The 27,998-nt window shown below is 38.3% G+C and overlaps 5 protein-coding genes across 6 annotated transcripts; 2 read left to right on the top strand and 3 right to left on the bottom strand.

The window, feature by feature from the left end:
- Window positions 1–2: 2 nt before the first annotated feature.
- LOC114515825 lies at window positions 3–14,212 on the bottom strand. The gene is made up of 11 exons (XM_028535148.1): window positions 14,093–14,212; window positions 8,906–9,012; window positions 4,428–4,532; window positions 3,163–4,308; window positions 2,475–2,734; window positions 2,007–2,093; window positions 1,471–1,593; window positions 934–1,078; window positions 630–756; window positions 365–486; window positions 3–193 (listed from the first exon to the last, which is right to left on the bottom strand). Exons 3-11 carry the CDS (start codon window positions 4,465–4,467, stop codon window positions 18–20), a joined length of 2,226 nt encoding a protein of 741 aa, XP_028390949.1. The 5' UTR covers window positions 4,468–4,532; window positions 8,906–9,012; window positions 14,093–14,212; the 3' UTR covers window positions 3–17.
- A 1,934-nt stretch (window positions 14,213–16,146) lies between these two features.
- On the bottom strand, window positions 16,147–18,709 carry LOC114515936 (F-box/LRR-repeat protein 20-like). The gene is made up of 3 exons (XM_028535256.1): window positions 18,543–18,709; window positions 18,186–18,352; window positions 16,147–17,631 (listed from the first exon to the last, which is right to left on the bottom strand). The coding sequence occupies exons 1-3, from the start codon at window positions 18,670–18,672 to the stop codon at window positions 16,408–16,410; spliced, it is 1,521 nt and encodes a 506-aa protein (XP_028391057.1). The 5' UTR covers window positions 18,673–18,709; the 3' UTR covers window positions 16,147–16,407.
- A 100-nt stretch (window positions 18,710–18,809) lies between these two features.
- On the top strand, window positions 18,810–20,910 carry LOC114515935. The gene is made up of 3 exons (XM_028535255.1): window positions 18,810–18,949; window positions 19,343–19,506; window positions 19,625–20,910. The coding sequence occupies exons 1-3, from the start codon at window positions 18,817–18,819 to the stop codon at window positions 20,870–20,872; spliced, it is 1,545 nt and encodes a 514-aa protein (XP_028391056.1). The 5' UTR covers window positions 18,810–18,816; the 3' UTR covers window positions 20,873–20,910.
- A 520-nt stretch (window positions 20,911–21,430) lies between these two features.
- LOC114515937 (retinoid-inducible serine carboxypeptidase-like) lies at window positions 21,431–23,400 on the top strand. Its single transcript, XM_028535257.1, has 2 exons — window positions 21,431–21,844; window positions 22,260–23,400. Exons 1-2 carry the CDS (start codon window positions 21,478–21,480, stop codon window positions 23,285–23,287), a joined length of 1,395 nt encoding a protein of 464 aa, XP_028391058.1. The 5' UTR covers window positions 21,431–21,477; the 3' UTR covers window positions 23,288–23,400.
- A 19-nt stretch (window positions 23,401–23,419) lies between these two features.
- Window positions 23,420–27,528, bottom strand: LOC114515938 (palmitoyltransferase ZDHHC16B-like). Of its 2 annotated transcripts, XR_003686257.1 has the most exons (11): window positions 27,222–27,528; window positions 26,832–27,026; window positions 26,519–26,564; window positions 26,326–26,374; window positions 26,059–26,087; window positions 25,818–25,957; window positions 24,774–24,851; window positions 24,327–24,521; window positions 24,147–24,217; window positions 23,657–23,842; window positions 23,420–23,564 (listed from the first exon to the last, which is right to left on the bottom strand). XR_003686257.1 is itself a non-coding variant. In XM_028535258.1 (10 exons), the coding sequence occupies exons 1-10, from the start codon at window positions 27,387–27,389 to the stop codon at window positions 23,710–23,712; spliced, it is 1,104 nt and encodes a 367-aa protein (XP_028391059.1). In that variant the 5' UTR covers window positions 27,390–27,528; the 3' UTR covers window positions 23,420–23,709. The 2 variants fall into 2 exon arrangements, 1 of the variants encoding a protein (XP_028391059.1); XM_028535258.1 differs by having other exon boundaries at window positions 23,420–23,842.
- Window positions 27,529–27,998: the final 470 nt, after the last annotated feature.

Genomic DNA, 27,998 nt, shown 5'->3' with positions numbered 1-27,998 from the left:
CCCCAGTAGACATCGTATCATTCACGTGCACGTACCGTGATCATGGGGGGAGTAGGCTGAGTAGGACGAGTAGGACGAGTAGGTTCACTGGTATCGCATTCGTCATCGGACACTGGTTTGAAGTCTTTCAATTCACTTGGCCATCTCTTCTTCAGATTTTCAAAATCTTTCCCAAGATCGGAACTTTTATCATCTATACAAGGACAATAGTAAAAATGCTCTTACAACTTCTCAAAAAGTGCAAGAAGTTGTCATTTCAAAACTTCGTGTTCAAATACTAGAAGAGGATTAATAATTGGAATAGTGGAAGAAAAAATTACAATGTTCAGCAAAAGTAACATAACTCTTGCATTTGAATGCTTACCAATTAGAAGAAAGGTCGTTGTTTGACATTTCTGCCTAAAAGTAGTAATGGGCGTATAGTGGACTACTCTCCAATGATTGATCCCGAGTGTCGTGGCTAAGAGCTTGGTGAAATCGTCAAATCTATTAAAAATGACCAAATAAATAACTCACATGCTTGACAGCCTATAAAATTTGGATCAATGATAATGTCGACAGTTATAGCCGCCACTACAGTCAATCTTATATTGTATTGCCGTTGTCTGAAGCTTCAGCTTATTATATACCTTGCTGTTGTATTCTGGAACGTTAAACGCTTCTCAACAAAACTTTTGCTGATCAGCTTCATGTTGGCACAGCCTATTCGGGATCCTCCACCATCTTTGGCGTGAACAACAATGGAACGACCTAGAACTGTACGAAATTTATAAATGAGCTGAGTTAACTTCAAATTTAAGAGCCACAAACCATGCAAGGTGTGAATTATCAGCTTCCAATGAGCATGCAATGACATTTCACGCATTAACTGAGAGTAAATGCTCTCTAAAACGTTCCAATAAGAACATACGTAAGTTACAAGCAATGCCTTACTTGTGTTCATGCTAGCAAAGTAATTTTCTGACTCGGTAAAACGATTCTTTCCGCCACTGATGCTGTATTTTCCAACTTTACTTGACAAGTCTCCAAGTTCGCAACGTAACAAGTTCATTGGGCCACAGGTCTTTGAATAGTTTGCCTGAAATTCAGATAAGATAAGTCAGACAGCCCTAAATAACCCTTCTTCAAGTAAGGTAAGATTCAGAAGATTTCAAGACACGATTCTGGTCGATTCTGCCGGAGCACTGTGCACAAAACTTGTCATTGGTCTCATGCTGTTGTTACACGATGCCACTGTAATGAATTGACACACTATTATGGAAGGTATCCAAGCCTTCAGCTTAAAACATATAATTACATAGGATCCAACCAGAGTCTGACAGAAGATTTTCTCAAAATATACCAGCCGATTGTAATTAGTGCCGTCAAGAAAACAAAGTTGGTCCATGAACGAAAACAGAAGGCTCAGCACTTGATTGCACGTGTTTGTTTAACTTCTTTGGTTTCACTTGACTGTGCCTGTTTTATTACCTTTAAGCTAACTTTGTATGGATTATAATGAGTTTGAGCGGATTTACACCTCTCCCCGACTTGAGATGTTTGGTCTCGGACTATGTCTTTAGCATGAACGTGCCAGTTGTGACTATCCGTTTTCTAAGTGGGATAAAATTAAATGTTTTTATTAATATCATTAAAAATTATCATCAAGTGTTTGTTTGAATATAGGAGGGTATTTAGTTGTGTGCAATGGGTAGGGGCATGCTGGCCTCCTAGCCTTGTAGACATTCAGGGCAGGAAGGTGATCTAAATTTTCATTTATCTATATCTTGGATTTTCATGCAGGGGCCCTCATTGAACAAATAAGTTAGGACATTTTAGGTCTTTTTTTACTTATTTTGGACAAATTTCACTTGAAACCTTCTTGACAAATTATTGGCGCAGATAACCAACCCTGGCTCAGCCCACCGGCACCGTGATCCACACTACGAGTGCCTCGTTTCTTTGGGTGATCAGCTTACCCCCCCCCCCCCCCCTAATTCCACAAGAATGAGGTCTACAGAACTTACAACGTGAGAACCATTCATGTATTTCAGATCCAAAAAGAATGACGTGATGTGACTTGCACCATGCTTTTTGACAAAACTTGCTTGTTCCTAAAAGAAACAATGGATATGATGAGTGTCTACCAAAGGGAATTGTTTTCAAGCGGTACCCAAAGGTTTGCTTATTAAATGATGATCAACAATTCTTGGAAAGACTCATTCGGCAATCCCCGTACCCCTTCGTCAACAGTCGATGTTGTTTTAATCCTGTATTTCTCGTTTAGAGCAACTCTCCGGCAACTCATTTCACCGAGTTAAAACTCACTGGATACCACAAAAACAATCAACGGGGCCCGTTGTATGAAGGCTGGATAGCGCTATCCGCCGTTTAGTGTTTCTTCAATCAGTGCAAAAATTCTGAAGCAATTGAAAAAAACACTCTCCGATTGATAGCGCTATCCAGCTTTCGTATAACCGCCGCCTAAAGCTTACCACCACAATAGAGCCATTGAACTCAGGTCCAATAAAGTTTGCTTTCACATCAAAGTGGAAAGTTTCATTCTTCGGGTTGATGTTCGAGCACACCCATCGACTACCGTTGTTAAAATGAATGACCATAGAACGAAAGAGAATGCTATTTGCTCCAAACAACGGTAGATTGTAGTCTTTACGGACAAACGAAAGCGTGTCATTAGGGCCAATAGTTCCGTATTTGCCGCTCAGGTCACCAACCTCGTATTGATCGACAGTACCTGATGAAGAAAAAGGTAACCTAAGAATCCTACGATTTAACGAAACGTGAGATGATTTTGATGTATTAAACCGGCTTTATGAAAGTCTTTATGAAACCGAACAAGATCTTCAAAGCACACACGAGAATGCTTGCTGAATGCAGAGGTGCTTCAGAGCAGAGGTCTCAGAGCTTTGCTTTTGGTATTTTTTTAACAATACACACTAGATTTATACAATCTTTCCCTTCAGTAACCCTTAGGACCATTGTCTATTTCGACTTTGGGAAGAGTAAGACTAGTGTGGTCAAAAAGCGCAATTCTTATCGGCAGAATGGAGATAGCTCCAGATGGCATTCAACGGTAGGATACATGTGCGACGTTTTATCTTAGATGATCATCTTAGTTTTATCTTTTAGCTTAGTAATTTCGATAAAGAAGAGGACGTTTACCTTTCCCTGGCGAAGCAGACTTAGTATCGTACGGTTTCCAATGTCCAGACAGGTAAGTACCAGCACACATACCCCTTGTGTTTTGATAATGTGTGAGCACTTTATCCAGCACTCTGTACACGTGAACATGGTAAGTGTTCGCTTTAGCATCCAGTCCTTTTATATCGGTAGTAACCACTGTTGGGGCGAGCTCCGAGTCTTGTTTGAAGTGGAACATGCCTTTCACGCCGTCGATATCGAACGTAACGTCAGCTTCGATCGGAACAACTTCGGAAACCATACCACATATGATTGGCTCGCTGTTTCTTTTTAGAACCAAAGTCTTGCCGATTACATTCTTAGCCCCATCCAGGGGAAGGTCGCTCAAGCAGAAGTGCAGTCGCTCGCTTGAAGGCCCCTTACGTGCAAGAGGAACGTTCACACGACGAGATATAACACGGCTGGTTGTTTTTTTGCAATCTTTCCCCTCAAACGAAGGCCTTCCATCCTCAGGCAAAGATGAGTCTGCGATCTCAAGTGTCAAATTGTAAGATCCCTTAGTCGCATCATTCGAATAAAACAGATCAATATCAACCGTGGTATCCATAGACGCGTTTCCCCGGGGTTGGCGCAGTCTCACCGTACCTGTGACCCCGGAGATAACGCCCCGAAATGTTGCCACTGCTGTGATGACGTCGTCGTAATCTATCAACGCGCATGCCCATGGAATTGTACCGTTTACATAGAGAACAACTGTGCTGCCGAATATACTGTTATGGCCATCTAGGGGTAGATTTGAATCGTGTAGGACACTCGTTGAGGAATTTAAGTGACCGTGTTTACCAGAGAGGTCCCCAACAGCACACATATCATGCATCTTTGCGTTGCAACTTGTGGTGTAATTCTCCCGGGAACTTTTCCCTGTCGGGTCAAACATTCGACCGATGTAAAGGTCTGTGCAGGTATGCATTCGGTTACCGCGGTACACAACGGGGTACTGATGGATTCTCCATATCAAATCGGAGGTTATTCCAGTAAGATTCGTCGAGATACGAGTGTAGCCATTTGTACCTCGCGTGAAGCCTATTTCACCCCTGATGCCACTCATGTCAAACACTGCTCGCAGATGAAGGGAACTTACAGCAGTGATTGATGAAAGCGTTAGAACTAAAAAAACGTTGCAAAAATACACTTTTCAACGAGGGTAACATTTCGACAACAACTTCGGGAACTAAATGCCATGTTAAAAGATTAAAAAGCAATAAAGTAGGCTAATACCAACATACCCAGAAAAATAATTGCTTGACGTTCTTGAAGTGACTGCATGGTGATCGATGTGGTCAAAGAAATTGTATATCCCCTTCCTAACTTCTTTCGGCACTCACTAATCACTATAAAAAAAGGAATAATTTATTAAAATACAATCCTTCTAATCCAGGTTGGATACTCAGTATATCTGGAATCAATGGATGGAAATTTGGAATTTTGAAACACCAAATTATTAATTACCAAATTCTCGCTCGACACGAGATGCCTCTGGTAGTTGAGGATGGCTCGAGACTACACGATGCTACGGTAATACGATGAAATAAAATGAAAACTGCAAACGTTGCTTAAATTGAGAGTTGATTGCGCGACCAGCCAAAATTACTTTGATGTAGAATACACTATACAGAGTAAATGGCCTGAAACTTCGAGTTTCGAAACCAATTTGCGAAGACCCGAGCAGTAAGAGTTATCGTGCGTTTATGAAGAGAGACAAATCAATATGTTGCTATATATACCATAGCCATTCACAAAAGCGGAAGAGTGGAGGTGTATAATTGCGCAAAACTCAGACTATCCAGTGTTACGAAATAAAAGGCACATTATTTTAACCGCCCATATATTTGATTCGCATTTAGTTCCTCAATTAATTTCAATGTGTGTGCTGGACCGTTTTTGTCCTATGCAGAGGTGAACGGTGAAACGGAAAGGGTTAGGAAACCGCACAATATACAACGCAAAATTCGAATTGAAAAGCAGCAGCACTTTCAATCGCCCACTACTTCGCTTTTTCGTGAAGACTTTAACACTCCTCCACAATTTAAAAAGAAAGAGATCACGAAATCCATTAACGATTAACGATTACCATAATTATATAATAATGAATAGGAAATGAATTTTCTCTTGGACTAACTGTCCTTTCAAAATGAATGAATCGAATGATATCACTTGATCTATCCACTCGGCATTTTTGGGGCTGCGAGGGACACCAGCTTGCGATCTAGCCTACATTTTCAGACCGGCCACTAAAGCTAGCTGCGTCAGTTGATGGTCCGTTGTTACATTTTGAGAGTTAATTAAATCAGGTCGTAGAGCGCGTAATGCGGGTCGTGAACAATGGCATCCCAATATCAAGTGGATTATTGTAACTTGACGATTCTCCTGGTCATGCACTGCACGAAATCTGCGGTCAAGAACTGTGCGTGATATGGGACGTATTTGCATGCCTAAAAATGGCAGCGAAACTGACCTATTAAACCTACGCGCGGTTGCATCGTCGGATAACTTGGTTCTCGTGATGGCGTTTAGCTTCCCTTGCAACAAAGTTACTAAAAACAATCTCCGGGCCAAGTGTTACACATTAAATATACAACACCCAGACAACGCCTCAATTTGGCAATCATTCATAGCCTTTGGAATTCCTTAAAAAAAGTGTCATCATTATAAATCGCCTACAAAACCTTGTCGAAGCAAGCTATAGTCAACCAAATTATGCCATTTTTCCACATATGCTATTTGTGTACATAAAACCCAGCTTTATGTAACTCTCGTAACTGTTCGTTGCAATACATATGTGAGCATTGTCTATATATAATACATCTGTATATGTATACATTCCTAACAAGTTAGGCGACGTCACAGAAAAAGTCTGTTGCGTGAAACTTGGACAAGTTGGTGATAATCTGTTTAGGTATAAGCACAAACATTAAATTACAAATATACTGTCGCAATTCATATATTCCAAGAATCATAACCACATACATCAAAAACAGTTAGGAGCCAATAACGTATTTCAGTCCATATATAACAAAAGTAAGTCAGGAAAGACTAAGTGCTTTCGCTGGTAAAACGTTGCCCACGTTCGATGATTCTTCCGGCATCGGAAATGACTAACTTCGTCTAAATGTTTTCAGTACAGAACCTTATTAGGATGTTGCGTTTTATTTTAAGTGTTTAACCACAATAATCTTCACGTGGCCCTTCGTCCCTCAGCACTTATTTTACAATTTTTGAGCTGTTGACGGGAGAAAAATAAAGCCATACTTGCAGGCAGTTTATTAATCGTGAGCTAAAGTATTTGCCGAAGTTATTTTAACACTATTTCATTCAAATTCGACCAAGAGTCAATTCAATGCATGAAGAAATAATCAGCCGACAATATCTACACAGATACGCTTGAGAAACGAGCATTCAATCGGGCTTAATCAAGAAGTTTTTCTTCAATTCAAATTGCATTCATTTTAACCGGAGCCTTTTTAACTGGTCTTCAAAGTTCAAAGATGAACGTAGCTACCTTAAGACCATCGAATTACGAGGAAATACCAGTAAATATATACGAAACAAGCCTTCAATACAGGGTGAGTAAAAAAAACCTGACACCTTTGAAATTCAAATTAGTTGCAATATGTCTGTAATAGGCTGTAATGAGACAGAAGTTGCCTAAAATATCTTATGGGTATACGAAGCATATCAAACAAGTGAACCCATTAGCTAATTACCCTTGAACATAAAGTTTGTTCCCTTTGGGAGTTAAAATGCATTCTAAGCTCTGTAATAAAAAAGAACGTGGAATTAGTTCAATTGGTTTAAACACTTTCGCAATTAACCACGTCTTGTTGATTGTGCACAATGGGAATTGTCAAATTCCAGCCATACTGAGTTCGCGGCTAATTTGAATTTCAAAGGTGTCCGTTTTTTTTGACTCACCCTGTATATAAGTTGAAGACCATATTATTCAGAATTTCCAATTAATGCCCCATTTATTCTATATTTACTTTTCCTTTTGTATATATAGACGCATCAAAGCAAGGCGGTGTCTAATTAGCTAGATCATTTAAATTTGACTCAAACTTATCTGTATAAGATTATATACTCTTTAGAAATTTAGCCGACATCCAGTGTTTCTGTCCGCGCCCATATAAGCAAGACGTGATGTCGAAACGCAAGCAAGCTATACGCAACTATTGTATGGCACCACCCATCTCTGCATGAGAAAACGATAATTGCTTTAGCTAGCCACGTTTGACGTTTACGCGTGTACTTCTGGGGCCGGTTGTATCAAGCCCGTTTAGCTTAAACGGTGCATGGATAAGTTCAAAATAGAAAGCAAGTTTATCGTTTTATTCAAGAAGCAAACTAAATGTTTTAAACCTTAATACAAAGATACTGTTTACAACTATATATTTAGTGCATAAAATTCAAGTTGACTCATTCAAGAGAGATGTAAAAGTGTTATTTAATTTTGACTTATCCGCCGTTTAAGCTAAACGGCCTTGATACAACCGGGCCCTGTATTTCACAACAGCATTATATATATATATAGGTTAAAATACCTAAGTTGCTCTCGACTGATGAAAACGTGTTTCTTACGTGTTTTAAACGTGTTTAAAGAGCTATAACAATATGCAAAGCAATGTTCATCATTTACAGGGTGAAACCGTTTATCTTCACATAGGAACCGTTTATTTGACCGAAAAACTGATTTAGGATGCAGTTCACTGTCAAGAATAATAAGTGGTTTACAGTTCTTAGACTACAGTTAACTTTTAACTGTAGTTAAAGACAGAATTGGCGGTGGCCAATCAGAGTGTATTCCTGAGTTAACTATAAGTCTAGGATTTAACTATCCAAAATGTAGTTGAAGAGTTTTATACAACCGGCCCCTTCATACAAAAGGGTTCAGTGTTAAATGCCCGAGAATCGAAACTTTGCCAGAGAATGTATATATACTCAAAAACCCTATTGGCAGAAATTAAATACTATATACATAGCTATAGTCCACGGATCCAAAGTACTCTTTAATAAAACAAAGACATATTATATACTACATAAAGCTCTTCCAATCGGTATTTATAGTTGTCTCTTCTTATCAAGTTTATATCCGACTTTGTCTTTGAAAACAATGACACTTTGACTATGCCGAGTTTTAAATGCACGTAAAGTATATAGGCAACATTATAGTCTTAAATTAAGAGTTTTCAATTTCTCTACTCAGTATAATAACGTAAACAAATTCTTTGTGTACAACACTATATTTCATCAAATCACTATCAGGGAGGCTGTCATAATATGTTAATATCATTTTTTTTATCTTTAAGCTTCTATATATACTTGAATACGACATAGTAATTTATACCGATGAATGTATGAACAACTTGAAATATACGAAATTTGAAATTATCGAATTGTGCATATACACTACCCGTTGTTATATATAACTATAAGTAAAAAATAAGGCTAGTTTTCATATAATGTATGCATGTAAAATAGCATTATATGTATGAGTAATAAAATTACTTTATGCATGACCTGCAATATTTCGCTTATAATATACTTTTTGAAGTTCGGTTTTCTTACGTCATATAATTTTTTTACGTTATATTACAAAGAATTATGTCATATTTCGCATAACAACGAATTACCACATGTGAATTAGGTATACGATGAATAATGGCGAAATATGTTGTATGAAAAAACAAACAAAAACATGGAAACTTACATTATTTAAAATTTTGACAATTTCAACGATTCTTTTCGACGATTTCTTCTCGGTCCAAGGTATACTTGTCGCCTTTAATTCCCACTTCCAAATACTTCAGTGAATTGCTGTAAATGATCAAGATAACAGTGATTTAAAGGTAGCAACAATCAGTATATAAGTATCACGAATACGACAGGCCGTCAACAACATAGAACTATATGCATGAAAAACATTCAAAGGTCCTAATATATACGGCCATGCATGGGGGAACCGTTTAAACAGCTGATGATTAACGTGTAGGATATTCGTGAGACTGACTAAATATTTGTATACCTTGGCATTTCTGTTCGTGATTAACCGGAGTGGCTGAACGACAGCCTAATTGATTCAACAGTGAATCAGTGATATATGAAAGATATGTTATTTACTTCCAATATTGCTTAAGTGTGCATGATAAAAGACTGACATGCACTCGGCGTGGGAACTTGATTATTAGTTATCATTATATATTAGTGCATTAATAAATATCTCAAACGACAAATTTCTATTAGTTTTGCCTAGAATTTTGTGCTCATTCTCAATGTAATTTTTACTCATAGTATATACTGAGACAAAACACGATATTTCCTTAAGCAGCGTTAAAGGAACCATCATATATTCAAATTCCCTGTTGACTATGCCTTCTTCCGAGGATTCACACCAACGCAACCTACGTATGTATATATATTTTCCCGGAAAAAAAATAGCAAGTATGCCTTTTCTCCGTCCAGAAACTTAACTCTTAAGTCTAAGATTAACATTTTTGAGCAAAGAAAACCGCGGTGTATCCGTGATCGCAACACGTCGCTTAGCAAAACAGGAAACGAAATTACCTGATGAAGCGGCCGCCTGAAATGACGCCACCACACGCTCGAGTATTTTTAATCTGCGCTGTAATTTTTCAAAACTTCACAGATATTTCAAAGACTACAAAATACGATAAATATTCTTCCAGATAAGCCACGGTTGAAACTGTAAATTCTCGGCTTTATGACAGAATGATCATTCATTCCAGAAGATATTTATAGGAACTTGTTATCGTAATTTAGTGGCAATTTTCATTCTTAGCGGTAATTTCAACTATTTCTTAACTCTAGGCAAAGTAAATGAGACCGAATATTCAACTTAATCTGCAATATTCAACCGAATATTCAACTTAATTTTCCCTCTTCAAAAGATCTTCGAAACAAAACGCTTGAAATGTCACGACATAGTCAGTGCTGCCAAAGTAGTGAACACCGGGTACAAATTTGAATCAAATTATTTGAAAACAATGGGACGCCATGGTACACCTACGTGTCTATATGAAAGACCTCGTTATCAGATGAACTGTTCCTTGCAGTGTATTCTCGTCATGTCTATTAACAATTTGGCATATTCGCTCCTTTCCTGAAGAGTCGTATTTCCTAAGTAGTTTTCATTAATATTAGTTAGTACATTAATAAATATCCGTGGTTATATACCCTATACAACTGATATATAGTTATATATGTATATAGTTGCATGTTCACCAGGTAAAATTAACACAAAAGTATCAATAAATTTCTATTAGTTTTGCCTAGAATTTTGTGCTCATTCTCAATGCGATTTTTACTAAAAGTATACTGAAACAAAACACGATATTTCTTTTAAGCAGCGTTAAAGGAACGATGCATGAACTGAGTTCAAATTCCCTTTTAACTACCTTCATTGGCTTCCTTGATTCACACCAACGCAACTGTATTTTCCCGGAAAAAAATAGCAAGTACGCCTTTTCTCCGCCCAGAAACTTAAGTATAAGATTAACACTTTTGAGGAAGGAAAACTGTTGGTGAGTCAAGGATCGCAACGCGTCGCTATAGCAAGTCGGGAAACGAAATTACCTGAAACGTCCGCCTGAAATTACGCAACTACACGCTCGAGTATTTTTAATCTGCGCTGTAATTTTTCAAAACTTGACAGATATTTCAAAGACTACAAAATACGATCAATATTCTTTTAGATAAGCCACGGTTAAAACTGCAAAGTCTCGGCTTTATGACAGAATGATCATGCATTCTTTCCAGATATTTGTAGGGACTTGTTATCGTAATTTAGTGGCAATTTTCATTCTTAGGGGTAATTTCAACTATTTCTTAACTCTAGGCAAAGTAAATGAGACCGAATATTTAACTTAATCTGCAATATTCAACCGAATATTCAACTTAATTTTCCCTCTTCGAAAGATCTTCGAAACAAAACGCTTGAAATGTCACGACATAGTCAGTGCTGCCAAAGTAGTGAACACCGGGTACAAATTTGAATCAAATTATTTAAAAACAATGGCACGCCATGGTACACCTACGTGTCTACCTCGTTATCAGATGTACTGTTCCTTGCAGTGTATTCTCGTAATGTCTATATTAACAATCTGGTATATTTGCTGCCTTCACGAAGAGTCGTATTTCCTGACTAGTTTTCATTAATATTAGTTAGTACATTAATAAATATCTGTGGTTATATACCCTATACAACTGATATATAGTTATATATATATATAGTGGCATGTTCACCATGTAAAATTAATACAAGAGTATCAATAAATTTCAAGTAGTTTTGCCTAGAATTTTGTGCTCATTCTCAATGCGATTTTTACTCAAAGTATACTGAAACAAAACACGATATTTCTTTTAAGCAGCGTTAAAGGAACCATGCATGAACTGAGTTCAAATTCCCTTTTAACTACCTTCATTGGCTTCATTGGCTTCATTGGCTTCATTGGCCTTGATTCACACCAACGCAACTGTATTTTCCCGGAAAAAAATAGCAAGTACGCCTTTTCTCCGCCCAAAAACTTAAGTATAAGATTAACACTTTTGAGCAAGGAAAACTGTCGGTGAGTCAAGGATCGCAACGCGTCGCTATAGCAAATCGGGAAACGAAATTACCTGAAACGTCCGCCTGAAATGACGCCACCACACGCCTGAGTATTTTTAATCTGCGCTGTAATTTTTCAAAACTTCACAGATATCTCAAAGACTACAAAATACGATCAATGTTCATCTAGATAAGCCACGGTTGAAACTGTAAATTCTCGGCTTTATGACAGAATTATCATTCTTTCCAGATATTTGTAGGGACTTGTTATCGTAATTTAGTGGCAATTTTCATTCTTAGGGGTAATTTCAACTGTCAATTTCAATTTTTTCTCTTCGAAAGGTCTTCGAAACAAAACGCTTGAAATGTCACGACATAGTTGCTGCCAAAGTAGTGAACACCGCGTACAAATTTAAATCAAATTATTTGAAAACAATGGCACGCTATGGTACACCTACGTGTCTATAAAAGACCTTGTTATCAGATGTACTTTTCATGCAGTGTATTCTCGTCAGGTCTATTAACAATTTGGCATATTTGCTCCTTTCCTGAAGAGTCGTATCAAAAAAAAGTCACGTTCCTACTGTTTAGCAAGATATTCCTGTCTTAGGGGCTGTTCATGAGCCCGGTTACCCGAGATTCAACAAAGCGTGAGATGATTTTGAGGTATTGAAATGAGCAGATAACATGATCCTGGCAGTCGTATAATCACCACAACAATAGCATGTCCTTGTTTGGTGTCATAAAGACTTATTTCAACACCTCAAAGTCCTCTCATGCTTCGTTGAATCTCGAATAACCGGGCTCATGTAAGCAAGCCCCTATAATCCCACAAGATTGCCTGGTGATATAGAATCCGTAATGTAAACAAACCATTTGCTTTACTTCTGCCGGCCGGTATATTCCATATAAAATATGTACTGTTTGCATATCTTACACTGATCCAAGTTGGCCTTGGCGCCCATTTAATTTTCATTCCAAACATTTCCTAAGATAACATGTATATATGTCTAGACATGTATGTTAGCTTTATAAAATTTCAGCCTTGACCGAAGTGCTAATTACATGAATACTTCGAATTTTTTCCGGCTTTATATCGTCCACAATAAGCGCTCACAGAATACCTGTGGCAGACCTCTGAGCCCTCGCATATACGTGCAGTTATATCAAATAGCACTTAAGCCTAAACTACTTAGAGTTACTACAGTTTGAACGACCTAAACAGCTCCTGAACTCATTGTAAACGACCCTGGAATGGAAACCACCCGACTATAACGAATACTGCCTGTCTGGTATTCGAAATATCAATCGTTTGTGTTCACTAGAAAATTCGGGAAGTGTTTATATATAATGGTATACAAATCATGTTTTCAAGACCCTGAGGGTCCTTGCATGCAGAGTCCAGAGAGCGAGTTTTCTGGTAGAGAAGTTCGTTGACTAATTTGCTCTATATGCTAATGTGAACGGTGTACTGAAAAGCTCTGTTTCTTTGACAACCTGGCCGATTTCAATACAGAAAATAGAGAAAAAATTACACCCACTGTTTCTCTGTCAGTAAAAACGACTTGTTCACGGACCAATTACGACAAAATGATAACCAAGCTTAGGATTTCGTTAAAACACACAACGAAATCAAAAGACTAGCAAGAGAACAGCAAGAGATCTCGTTCCTAGGGACAAGGACGCACCGAAACCCTGGAAACGAAGTTGACAAATAATTACCGCTTCCTCATGCAAGGGTTGTAGTTTAAAAGAGACCAGCAATTAACGTTTGCTTATTCGAATATCAGTTAAAATCGTCTTTTGCACGACGATTGGAAGGCTTTGGGTAAATTTAAACGTCGTGATGCAATGACCTCGACAGGTTTTATCGCTGAAGAAAGTGATTGCATCTTAGGGAGACCCAGTCAACTTTTCGTATACCGTGAGAATACAAAACCTTTCGAATGAACCTTTCATTTCTGCGCTCGCACAATAAATTCGCGTTACATTCAGAGCTGCTTCGCCGAACGAGAAAATATAATTTAACGATACAAGAAAATTTACTGACCACCTGCTGGAACGATGAATTCATTAACATCGATATTGGTTGACAGCTGTTAATAGCTGAGGCTATTTTATAATTATGATGAATCAATTGACCAACTCATAGTCATCTAGCTAACGAATAACTAGTTTCAAAATATATTTGCAGAGAAAATTTCCACCGAGGTGCTGACAGCCTTATGAATACATACACGGTAATCGTCGTCATCACACATTACAATGACATGACACAAATTTTGTCTTCAGAATAAAGTGATAAAACTTTAAAACATAACTACGCGATACCTTTTCTGTTTATCTCGTAGCCTTTGTCAGAACTGAGCTGGGAAAAGCCACCAAATATTCAAGGGAATAAACTCCTTCGGGAAGGCCCCACAGCACGACACGAGTGATCTTAGTTTCGCAAACGAGATTATGCATGTATATACATTAAATATTTGCATACATAATCCCATTTATGTTCGGGGTTAAGTAGCATATGTCAAGGGTAACACGCAAAAATCCTAATTGAGAGGTCAAATGATCAAATCCAAACACGAATTGTCCACCTTGGGGTTGTTTATTTGCTCGGTAGAATCACAAACTGAATTGACCTGTATCCTGAAAGGCTTTTCGTCGCAAGGTTCTTAGAACAATACCTGATAAGTTCAGATACTAATTCAGACACGGTAGCTGCTAGAAATTTAGTAGTCTTCAAATAATTTTATTTTTTACACGATACGTTTATCGGTACACAGAGTTTGTATTTGCGTAAAATGCAGTAAATTTCCCTTTTTTTAATAGTGTTGATGGCCGCTATTAGTTTTCTCTCAGTGGCATATCTGCGTCCTCAGCAGGTACATTGACACGAGATGTGACAAATTTGTAATAGTTAACCTGCACCGTAAAACGAGAACGAACGAATATGCAGGTATGCTAATGTTTTCATTGAAATTACGAAAAGCTGATTGGTTTGCATATTTAAACATGTACGAATGGACGAAAGCGACGAACGAATGAACGACAAAAAGTCGCTTGCTTGTACTAAACATGTTTTCAACCGTATTGAATGCTTGTATATTTTTTTCTGTCGTTGTGCTGATAGAAAAACTACATTTCGGCTCATTCAATCAAGGATGGTGGAAGATAGTCTTAACTTAAGGCCGTAAAGAAGATACACACATACATGTATTACCATTAGATATATATTTGGGGATATACAATACACATGCAATGCATGCGCACGTAAAAATCTCACATCTTGTAACTGCATGAAAACGCCTAAAGAATTGAAATTTCATCACATTTTTTATTTGAGCCTAATAGGTGATCATAACAGAAAGGAATTTCATGTGATAGAAATTATTTAGCGTTAAGTTTAACTCGACTTTGTGATATTATTGTAATTTCCATAACATGCCAGTTAAAACGTATATTCAAATCCCAGGAGCATAATAAGTTCCATAGCCACAGTAAACTTAAATGCAAATCAGCAGTAACTGCTATATTACGATAACTAAATTATTGTCGTCAGTCGCTTCGATCTCGCTTGTCTGCTCTTCCATTGCGGCATTTATCACCGGTATATACATTGAATATATTGCCTGAACGGCGTTGTGCAAATTTAATAGCACTATATGTTTAAAACCTCTACGTCGTCTGCCATGCTTTTTCAAACAGCTCATTCGTAGTTCGCACAATTGCAAATCCACCTGGAATTGCATATAAATACACGTATATGCAAATGTCTTAAAACACATGAAGAAATGCTTAAGAATTGTTGTAATAATTGCATTGAGGCTACTTAACACGACCTTGATTAACTATAAAATTCAATTGAGTTTACGAATTGACGACTTCGGTAAAATACTCAGGGTTCTATATATAATATTATTCAACTTAGTTATTCCTCAGTTTGGGATGTTACCATTACAGTTCATCAATCATCGTCATCTTGTTGCATGCCCCCTGTTTTAACCGTACATGCAATATACACGATATCACAACACAAAATTACCTCACCAAAATATGCATGCTATGGCTTAAAGTTTACAAACAAATATGATAATAAACTTGTTTTAGCCAATAGAAACCATCTATTTGAACGATTGTGAACCGTACTCTCGTTCAGTTAATGAGGCTACTCGTACGTTCTCGTTCTACGGTGCAGGTTAACTAATCGAATGCGACGCAGTGAAATTTCATTGTGGCCGATGCCATTTCGAAGTTTGAAATACGCTTGTCTATACTGATATCTACACCACATGCTATGTTATTGTTAACAGAGGAATTCCAGAGTATTAAATTTGGACATGACATCGTTCGGTTCAGTGTGAACGAAGTCTAAAATGTTTCGAGAGTAGAGTTTGAAAATTAAAATATATTTATCAATAATCAACTAACATGAACATGATTTAGAAGATTTCAGGCAGTTATACAGCCGTTATACATGTAGTTGGTCATGCAAAACGCACAACAACCATGACTAAAATAACAACAAATTCCTGCCAGAATCATGGTATATACTCATTCATATGCCTAAATCTCAGGTAATCTGGATCACGTGAAGATCCTCGAAATAAGCCTCAAAAGCCTAAAAATTCTCAATTTCTAAACGGCTGTTAAACCCAAACGACTTGAAGGGCCCTATGAGTTTCCTTGAGACACATCCTGATCTTTGAAACGGAGCTTATATCAATCTGCTTGCAGTGAGATATATCTAGCAACTGTAATTTGCGACATTTCTCGACGATGTCGCGAACCGACTTGACCGTTATTGCATTACAACTACTCAGGTTTAGAGTTCTCAGAACATGACGCGATGAACTTCCACAAATGTGTTGTGCTATAACTTCGTCATTGACTGTCTGTAAGTCTTTTAAGAAAAGTCGCTGCAGGTTGGAATGACCGTCTAAAATGCCAGAAATCCACAGTGGACTCAATTCGGGTTGACCGTTATCACGAAAGGTCGTAAAATTGAGATCGATACAGGAGAGTTGAGAACAGAAAGAACTGAATCGGCCAACAAACGATTGAGCATCATTCGGATCCTCGGTTAAGCAGTTCAACTCCGAAAGGATCGGGTCAATATTTTCACAATGTGCTAAGATTAACTCTTTAAGCGACCTACAGTGTTTACATAAGACAGACAGACGAACATTGGCCATTCCTGATAGGTTTAAATATTCTAGTTGATTTCCGCGTTTAATGAGAAGCTTCTCAACATCTTTGAAGAGAAATTCATCGTCATCAGATGTACCGCCACTGAGGTCGAGCGACCTTAAATGCGTCAAGTCAGTCAAATAGTCCAAAAGCAACTTGCTCAAATGGCACGTGAAGTTCAACCGTAGCGATGTCATCTTCGGACAAAGTTCAAAAAGTACTTTCAGATCAGAATCTTCAAAGTGCGTGGAAGAAACGTCGAGATGTTCGACGTCCAAGATAGACAGGTTCAGACCAGCTAATCCTGGATGATTTCCTCCCGAAATATCGGCAAAGCAAAGTTTCTTTAGTCTCGGAAGCCGCACGAGAATCGTGGACAAACTTTTCCTCGTGACAGAAGTTGCAGACACGTTTAAATGAACGATATCGGAAGAACCGAGTTCCTTCGGATTTTCCTTCGTTAATAGACCTTCGATTCCGACATCTGTGACCTTTGGACACGAGTTGATGACCAATTCTTGTATGTTGTGACAGTGTTTTGCAAGGTTATGCAACAATTGGTCCGTGCATCCTCGGCAGTTAGACAGTTGCAAGCTTTTCAAGGATTTTAGCAATGGTAAGGTTTCGTTCAGACAGGATGTGGACAACCGTGAACAACCGTTCATGTTTAAGTGTGTCAGCCTCTAAGTGTGTCGGTTACAAATGAAAATATTTTTAACTTGTGAATATTTGTCAGAATACTGCAATGGGGAAAATCAACTGGAAGGGCCATGTAACCATTTACAAAAAAGCCCTTTTGCACATAGTAATCAGATCAATGCAACCATGAAGACAGCAAAGCTGTTGTTTTGGAGATAGGATATCATGATAAGTACTTTCCAAGGTCATGTTTCCTTGAAAATAATACATAATTCTAAGACTGAAAGATTATTGGCATGCCATTGGGTGACTAATGCTTCCACAGCCCAAGCCACTGCCATTTTCACTTTCCAGAGTGGCCTGAGGCCTAACACATATCTCAAGTTAACTGATCTCAAGTCATCAGTCCAGACATTTTAATTAACTGGACTAATGACTGTAATGTGTCTAAAATGGATATTGCCCCACATCTGATATTAATCTAATAATTCTATGATAATTCCAAAGTTGGATCATACTGTTTCTTAAGAAAGCTGTAATACTGAGGCAAACATGTAGATACAGTTTTACATGTAGATCATGTATAATTCATAATTACCTTACAGCGACGACCGACCAGCTTTAAAACCTGGTCGGTGACCATTGATTGACATCTGCTGAGATCCAACTTTGTGAAGTTCTCATGCAAAAGCAGAGGAAAGTACGAGGCCTTTAACAACTGCTTGTCATACAATATATTGAGAAGTTCTTGAATTAGGGTTGAATCTGTATATTAAGAAGATTATATGCAAGTTAAAATATGTAACTTAACAGATTTATCTACCTCACATTTGGAAATTAAGCAAGACTATTTCGCAGTTCCATGATAAGTAACACGATTGTGCTAGTTTAAACTGGCAGTAAAATGCCAGTCATTTATATTCATTCTCTATAAAGCATCGGTCAGAAAACTCACTTAAATCATTAAAAGGTCCTATGGCATACAAATACTTGTAAAAGTCATCTTCCAAGGCACTTTGACACCATATTGCCATATTATCGGCGACAGATTGGATGCAAAGCCGCGACAAGCTAAAAATTTCCATTAAAAAGTTTAAAATGTATTAAATGTTGCAAACTTGTGTTCCAATTTGGTAATTTGATACATTTCTTGTGACGAGCCTAACGTACAATGTCCCCTTCTATCCTCAACTTTCACAGCGAGTTCTTATGATTTCTATCATATTAAAATGGACAATGGATGTGGACATTCATTAGCTCGACTCTGCTTAGAAACCGTAGCAGAAAATATTGCATTGGCGTGCGAAAATTCAGCAATAAATGGTTGTTACGTGTATTCTGAGGTCGCTTTCTCCCAATTAAGTGAGTGATGACTGATGAATGAATCTGGTGAATTTTAGGTTTAAAACTTCAGCTGTTAAAAAAAGGTGTATAGCACATCTATAAAGAGGCATCAGGATGGTAGATAGAAGCTTAGTTGGGTGGGGTGTCCATATTCATATATTTGTCTTATGCCCGACTGATTTCTTTGGAACGTTATTGTTCCTATGTATGTAAACCAGGGTATATGAAGATATAACTCCCCCCCCCCTACAGCCCTGAGTGCATTTTGTTTGTACTAGTCTACACTTAGAATAGTTGGAACCAAACCACCACAACCACCACCCTTTAAGACCATTGTGGATAAAAAGGCCAACATTACTACCACTGTCAACTCATGTGACCACTTTTCACAATGATCACTTATTTTCATAGATGGTAGACACATACAAGAAATTTTGGATATTGCCTTTTCTAAAGGCATTTTGTCACAGAAACATTTTGGATTACTTGTCCATCCGAATGTTTTAAAGCTGGATTTAAGCAAATACAGCCATAGTTTAGTCACTGATCAAGTACTGCTACAACTTCCTTGCAAGGTTTGTCAATATTGTACTATACAATTGAAATGTATAATTCGTGACATTGAAGTGAGTATATACAGTTTTTAATATACCTTATTAAACCACTAAATTTTTTTATTGTTGTTATATATAGAAATTGGTCAGTTTGAATCTTCAAAACTGTGATCAAATATCATCACAATGTCTGAACCAAAGTCTGCAGAATCTGCCATGTCTCACAAATCTAAATTTATCGCATTGTCTTAAATGTTGTGACTCTGTCCTGGAAAACATTGCTAAATGCTGCCCTAACTTAGAGAAACTCAACTTAGAAATGTGTCAGGATGTTACAGATCGTGGGATTCAAGCTTTTCTCAAGCCATTTACCAGCTCTGCAAAACCTCCAAAGATATCACATTTAAATGTATCATCAACCTCTGTAACCACAACGAGCTTCTTGATCTTGTTAAATGGCCTACCACTTCTACATTCACTGTCATTTGCCCAGCTTCTTGGCACTAAAAAACTCTCTTCTGCGAACTGCAATTCTATTGAACAAAAACATGTCCAGTTCCAACTTCAGCACTTGGACATGCTGGGCACACAATTTTTCTATTATCAGATTGGCCAAGTAGACCTTATTCTTCAAAATTGCCACAATCTCAGAGGTCTCAAACTAAGCTTTGAAATCGATGAACCCGATGTGCATAACTATCCGGAAGTATTCTTCATGAAAACCGCGAAACATCCCACGCTGGAATCATTCCACCTCAGTGCCTTACAAGGACCTCATTTGCAATCACAGCTATTTGCATTGCGCTATTTCGAGTTTGAACGAATCGAGAATTACCTGAAAGAGATTGACAACCAACTGACATCGCTACACTTAGCTGATGTAAAAAACCTCAAGATATCTACGTTTTTTAATTTTAACTCGCTGAAGCATCTAACCCTGTCACGTTGTCAATTCATTCAACCTTTGAAAACCTCAGCAAAACTAAGCGATTTCTGTTCATTGCAATACATCGGTCTAGAAAGTCTCGACTTCCAGAAAGAAATCTCGTTGGATCTCAAGCAAAAATTTCTGTACCAGCAACTGATGTCCCACCCAAAACTTCTACGTCTTTCTTTGAGATCGGTTCCAATCGAAGAAGAATATTTAATGAAGATTCTCCGTAGCTCTTCTGGACTTCACCTGGAAGAGCTGATATTGTCCTGCTATGATAACGTCATTGTTAACACAATCGGCCAGATCGAAAAGAGTTGTCCAAATTTGAAACGGCTCGAGTTGAACCATTGCTGGGTTGTCACCTGGTATGACATTTGTCAGTTCAACGAACGAATGAAGACGATTGGAAGAGAACTTGAAGTTGTTACAAATGAACAAAACGATTTAATATGATTAATATATTGGAATTATATACTGGACTGCTAACTTGAAATCTGTGACTTGAAAAATTTGTAACGCAAAAAAGCTATTAATTGCAGTATTGAGAGTCGTACTTTTTTGTCTGTCCGTCTTACTTATAAATGGATGACTGCGTATTACCTTTTACCAGCGGGGTCAAGGGGGAAGAAGTTGGTGCCCTTTCCATTCAAAGGATTGTACTGCAGTTTGTTTATAAATTTGCTTTACACAACTCTAGATATGCAGCAAATGTTCAAGAGTAGTACAATCAATTGGTGGAAAACCCTCAAATACCGAAATATTCATCTAAGCCAAAATTCGCGGGACTTTACCTACAGACACGCGCCCGCAAATTTTGGCTTCATTCGCGGGTGGATGAAGCAAAAACTTGCTGGACTTTACCAAAGTGCCGCGAATTTTGACTTCACAAAAGCAATGAGGAGTTTTCGCTCCAGTTGTTTATTAGAGTTCACTGTTCCTACCTAACACGGAAATGGATCTCACGAGATACCGGCAAAAAGCACCAGGACAAAACATCCTGTATCACACAGATGTCACGCGCGCGCTCTCATGACTGAACACTTGGCTCGGGAGCAAATATGTTTTCAACAATTATCTTCGTACTTTTCACGCTTGCTGTGTCTCATGCCCAACAAATACCGGACGAGAAATGGTCGTACGTGAATGTTCGTGAAAATGCCTTCATGTTCTGGTGGTTTTACGGCGCGCAGACGGAAGATCCCGCCACTCGCATGTCAAAACCTTTGGTGTTGTGGATTCAAGGGGGCCCTGGAGCTTCCGGGACAGGATTTGGGAATTTTGAAGAACTCGGCCCCGAGGATACGAACGGCAAGAAGAGGGAATATACTTGGCTGAAAGTTGCGAACGTGTTGTTTGTTGATAATCCAGTCGGATCAGGATTTAGCTATGTTACCGATGATAACGCTTATACTACAAACGTTACAGGTTGGTAACACGTAAACGGGGAAGTCAAACCTTGGGGAACTGGGAATAGGCACTTAGCCGGCAGATAGGCTCATGCTAAAATCGGCACCGTCCTGCTGTTTCTCTAGTTAGCAATATTATGTCAAAATCCTGACACATCTGCTCGAACACTTTCCCAAATATTCCTCTTGTATGAAGATTTTATAATACCAAGGCACGTTTACATTTGCAAATATTTGCTGCTATTTCATGTGCGATTTTCTTCTTCTGATGGATGTGAACGAGTGAATTCGTCACGCATGTTCGTACACATCAGCTCGCACCACTGAGCTATATAATAATTATTATATAGCTCAGTGGCTCGTGCAGATCAGAGCATTCGTCACTTATTATACTCGTCCACATGATTAACATCTGCTCTTATTCATATCCGAAGGAATTGCCGCAGATCTTTTAACTATGTTCAAGTCCTTCTTGGAAGATTTGCCAGTTTTCAAGAAAATTCCATTCTACATCTTCTGCGAATCGTACGGCGGCAAAATGACTTCAGCGTTTGGAGTTACGCTTCTCGAGGCGGTTCAGCAAGGAGAAATCCAGGTTGACTTTAGGGGGGTCGCCCTAGGAGACTCCTGGATATCCCCCGTGGACACCGTGCTCACATGGGGCCCCTATCTGTACACGTTCTCGCTCCTCGACAAGTCTGACTTGAGCGTCGTGGACGGATATGCACAAAAAACCGCGAACGCTTTTAATTCGGGGCAATTCGCAGAGTCGACCGCTTTATGGGGTGATGTTGAAGGAGCGATTGCAAGACTGACTGATAATGTTAACATTTACAACGTCTTGCAACACAACACCAAAGCACCATTTAAAGGTTACGCCTTGAAAAAGTTGAAAGATAAAAGAATATTTCGAGCATACTGGCACAATGTCGGGCGGCTGCAAGAACAAAGCTTATCCGATTTCATGAACGGTCCAATCAGAAAGAAGCTCGGTATCATTCCCGACAACGTCACGTGGGGCGCACAGTCGATGGACGTCTTCGCAAAACAAACCGTGGATTTCATGAAGCCCACAATCAAGGAGGTCTCGCAGCTGGTGAACAGCGGTCTGATGGTTGCAGTCTACGAGGGTCAACTCGATATTATCTGTGATACGATTGGTGCCGAGATTTGGATAAACAAAATCGCTTGGTCTGGGCTGAAAAATTTCACTCAAGTCGCCAAGATTCCCCTCTACGCGCCGTCTCAGAAACAGGCCAAAAATACCGGAGCCTTCGTCAAGGAGTACAAGAATTTTCATTTTTACATCATTTTAAAGGCCGGTCACATGGTACCGGCCGATGCTCCGGAAATGGCGCTCTCTATGGTTGAGAGAATCCTGGGTACGGAAAGGATGGATAAACGAGCTCATCCTCGTTCCCAGCACGCGAAAAACCCGGAAACGAGGATGAATCGAGCTTAGCTGTGTAACGTAATCTCTACGGTTTCGGCTTATTGACTGGAAAGATGAATAAATAGACCCAAGCAACGTCTTATACATACTTGGTAATTTAAAGTGTAAACTTGTTTAAGGCATGTGTATGTTCATAATTAGAATTATTTTAACAGTATGGCCGAATGAATGTAGTATTGTATAAACTTGACCAAGATAGTAAAAATTCTCCTCCTTGGACCTTGGTTGAATGTCTCGGCAGGCCTGCTTCATACATGATACGTCGTGCTTCTCACGTGCCAAACCTCTGGTACGACGTAAAATACCGTTTTACACACACCTATAGGTATCTCACCTCAAATGTTAATATCACTTAGCTAACTAATGTCGTTGGTTTACCTAAATTCATTTAAACGTTCCATCTTAAAATACTACGCCAAGACGCTGGAATTTTACGCCAAAAATGCCGCTTTATCATTTCCTATGGTGGATGCATCATTAAGTTCTGACCCTTCTGGTCTCGGCCAACTTACGCCATCGCCATTTGGTGGATGGGAAGATGGCATGATGATCGACCATAGCCCCCTTAAAAAAATCAAAATCATCAGACACTGGAGGGATTCTTTTTCGCGGCAGCTAGTTCTATGCCTTTTACGCTCGGGAATGCGAGTACTGAATAGTGTGGCTTTACAGTGCCGTGTTTTTTCTTATGTCCTAATTTATCGGCGATTGTCAGCAGTGATACGAATTAGATATGATTTTATTAAGTTATAGTTCACACAGCACCTCATGAATAAATAGTCAGTGACAGTAGACATCACCGATAAATTACGATATATGTCGAAACCATGCTTAAAAGATACAGAAATACAGAATAGATTTCACAAACCTGCCATGACCAAGACCTAGTACAATCTTCCAGTTTCTGATCATTCCGTAATGAAATGGATTAAAAAATGTCTAAAAATAAAGGAAACACGCCACTTACAAATGACTGCAATAACGTGATCAGCCGTCATCAGAAAATCAGAGTTTTCATGGCAGAAATTTATGAAAGAATACAACTCACTTTTCCTTCCTTCTTCATTTTCTTTCTCTTGGCTCTGTTAATATAAACTTCTACAGACGTTTCTCCTCTCGTTATTAAAATCATGTGCCAGCCCGCCAGTGCTCCAACGGCCACAGCCACACAAGAACACAACATAAATTCAAATATGACTATATTATGTAAGCTTTCTTCCTCTGGTTTTGTAATTTTTGGTTCCTAGGATTTGCAAAAGATCGACTTGAGGGGAGCTGTGATTTCGTTCGTTTAAACTCACAAGCTAGTATCTTCCTTGCAAAGCTAATCTCCTCCCTTATTTCTCTAGGTACTTTCATTGCGATTACTGACTCAAAGTGTAATCAAGGTAGCTTATAGAAGCATTTGTGTCCAGTCACGCAAGTTGGACCATTGAATGGTTAGACACAGATTATAATATAGTGACGTATTAATTCGCAATACAAATTTCCTTACTAGATGACGTTTTAAAAAATATTTTTCTGCAGCCGTCGTGGGTCGAGGAATTCCGATATTAAAATACTCTTTAAACATCTAAAGAAAATAGAATTAGAGCATCACAAATCCGAGGCGGGAAATCTCTACAAGCCTAGCCATAATTATTAGATGTGCGTCCCCTATCAGAGTGTGAAGACATCTAGGGGTACACTAGCTGCGGTGCAGACGCTTCGAATTACAAAGGAACACACACATTAATATTAATTTCTGAAAGTGTCCACGTGACTGAACAAGGTTCGGCAGACGCTTAGGCCACTATTTGTTGAATGTTAGTTTCTCATCCGGAGCTTCAGCTTAAGTTGGTGCGGGCGGGCGGCCATTACCATTATGCCATTATAGGCTGGGTGTTCCCCCTCAGGAAAATTTCTTCTGGACAAGCGCGCGTGTAATATAGTGCGTACCGAAAAATACAGAAGTCGTTGTGTAGTGTGTACGTTTTGTACAGCTGTAATCGTTTTAAATCTTTTGATGTGCAACTTGGTTACACCACGTCAACAAAACGAAGTACAAGGTATATTGCAACACAACAGGTAACAACTTGTTGTAACTTCCGGTACGTGAAATTTCACAATTCGCATTTAATATCTTAAAAACATTTGGTTTGCGAACGTTTCTAACAGTCTTTCTCTCAATAAATTTAGTTGACAAGAGTCTGAAGACTTCACAAAATTTATAATAATGGTCAAAAATGGCCATAATGGCAATAATGGCGAAAAAGACTGTCGTCTAAAAAAGCATGCGGGCGGGGGATGAGAAACTAATATTCAACAAATAGTGGCCTTATGTGTTATGCTTATATGCTTATGTTCCTTTGTAATTCGAAGCGTCTGCACCGCAGGGTAGGGGTACACCCCTCCTTGAGGGAACGGTATATCGTTCCTGAAAACCATGTAACTTTGCAAGCAATGTTCAAACTTATCTCCTATATTACAAACTTGTTTTCAACAATCGTAAATTAGTTGAATATTTGCAAGTTGTCTGAGTATTTTTATTTGTACTTACGTTCTTAGCAAAATCGTCAAAATGACTGAAAAATGTTGGAAATAACGTGAGGGACACATAAATCGTCCCAAGACACATGTAGACACAAAACATGAAGAAATATCTATGGTTGAAATGTCCAACACAATTATTAATCCATGCTAAAATGAGTTAAGAAAAATATGCTCTGATATAATGCCTCTTCTACATTTTCTTATCATTATGGATAGAAATCAAGACATTGTTAATGCCAAGAGGATACGACAATGGTGGTCCATCTTTAGAATACACCTAAAAGTGGAAATTATTTCAAAAATATTCAGTTCTTACATTTGGAATGTTATGTGCAAAAGATAAGATTTTGAAGAATGATTTCCTAATAGTGAAAGGGTAATCATCCATATATAAATGTTAAAGCTAAGCTGAAATGCTACTGAATACATATTAATTGTGACTTGTTTCACATCGGTGTTGAGAAACCAGTGAAAATTGATAGGATTTAATGTTAAAGATGAGAAATTTACCATACTTATTACAAACACTGCAATGATGAGTTCTTGGTGGCTTGGGTTGAATACCTTAATTTAAGAAAATCATTTTGTGCCAATTGGCTCAATACTTGTACTCCCATGCACCATGCACAATTTGACACAGAATATTGGTTGTTTTTAATAATATTAAACTGGCTGATACATTATTACACATGTTTCTCTTGTTCATACATTTTGTACAAACTTGTATATCTCTAAGGGCAACAGCTTTTTTTCCCTAAAAAATGCAGTAAATCAAATTAGCCTCTGAACATCAGAATAGCCTATAAGAAGGGCTCAAGGGTAAGGGTGCAAATCCTGGGGGATGGAAGGGACATGTCCCGCAACCTCTTTGGCTTATAGCTTAGGAAAAGTATCACTACAACTTAGTCCATTTAGTTTATCCCCCCACTTTTCAACACAGACCCGGCCTTCCCACAAGAAAGCCTTTTTAATTTGAAATTTAACTAGCTTGAAATTATTGAGCAAAATTGTTTCAACTTACAGAAGGTGGATAACCTGGATTAGTTGAAACAGCTTTGTAATAATGAAATGAGATGTTCAACAACAGCCAGTGACCACAGATCAAGTGACAGATACTAAACATGGTGCTTTCATATTCAAGGACAATTGGCATCACATAAACATAAAATATCACCACAACACCAGATATTAAGAAGCTCACTAGTATGACCAAGCCCTGAAAAAGATATTCCAGCAATCGATCATGTTCATTGAATGTTTTACTCTATCTAATGACACGTTTACTTCATTTTAATACAAAACTATAGTCAATATCAATACAATATCAAAAGAAAACCTTGGCAAATGTAAATTGATAAACAATGAAATGAATGAACATGAATTGTTAAGCCTAATACTTTTTGAAACATACCCGTCCTAGCCATCCAGCAAAGTGATCAACGATCCATATTATGGGTTCAAATGCACAATCAGCAACCGGTGAATCGGATTGAAAGGCATTGTAAGTCAGAGTGTATATTGTGAATACAATAGCCTTTGGATAGAACCAGAGCCGTTTGATAAAACAGACTATCATCATCGAGCTTCTAGCATAGCAAATAACAAAATGGAAAGCGATATTCGCCTGCAATTTACCTCACAACATTTTTTAGAATTTCTGAACTTTCTTTCTCAATAATTTGCAACAAAACTTTATTCTTGAAACTTGAAAGTTCGGTCTGAACGTACAGGGGGGATGAGACCGTACGAAATGGAGTAAGAATAGGTTCGCCTGTGTACAGTGCATGAAATCCTAACAAGAGATCCGATTGTTTAAATCCGATTGTTTTGTCAATATTGACCTCTGAAACCACTAATTGTTGCGCCATGTCAGCACAGATCTCTGCTTGATTTGTCAGATTTGCTTGAAGGCCATTCTATCATTTCCAAAAAGCGTGCCCACTAAGCCACAAAATGAACATGAAACTAAAGCAACAGTAACTGTACGTCTGAGTAGTTCAGTCTCGAAGAACTCGTGATTAATCTTTGTGTCAATTACTGTATTTTACATTAAAAGGACTTCTCCTTTAAGTCATTCTCTAAGTTATATATAAAGTTTCTCCCAAAAAATAATTTAATTCCCTACAGAAAGAACAATAGTTCCCGCTACATAATATATTCGTAAGTTAAGTGTCTTTCTTCTACTATA

This window comes from Dendronephthya gigantea, unplaced genomic scaffold (assembly GCF_004324835.1).
Source record: "Dendronephthya gigantea isolate DGI-Jeju-01 unplaced genomic scaffold, DenGig_1.0 000005F, whole genome shotgun sequence".
Lineage (NCBI taxonomy): Eukaryota > Metazoa > Cnidaria > Anthozoa > Malacalcyonacea > Nephtheidae > Dendronephthya > Dendronephthya gigantea.
Note: the sequence above shows the minus strand (reverse complement) of the source record. Positions and strands in the feature narration are given on the sequence as shown.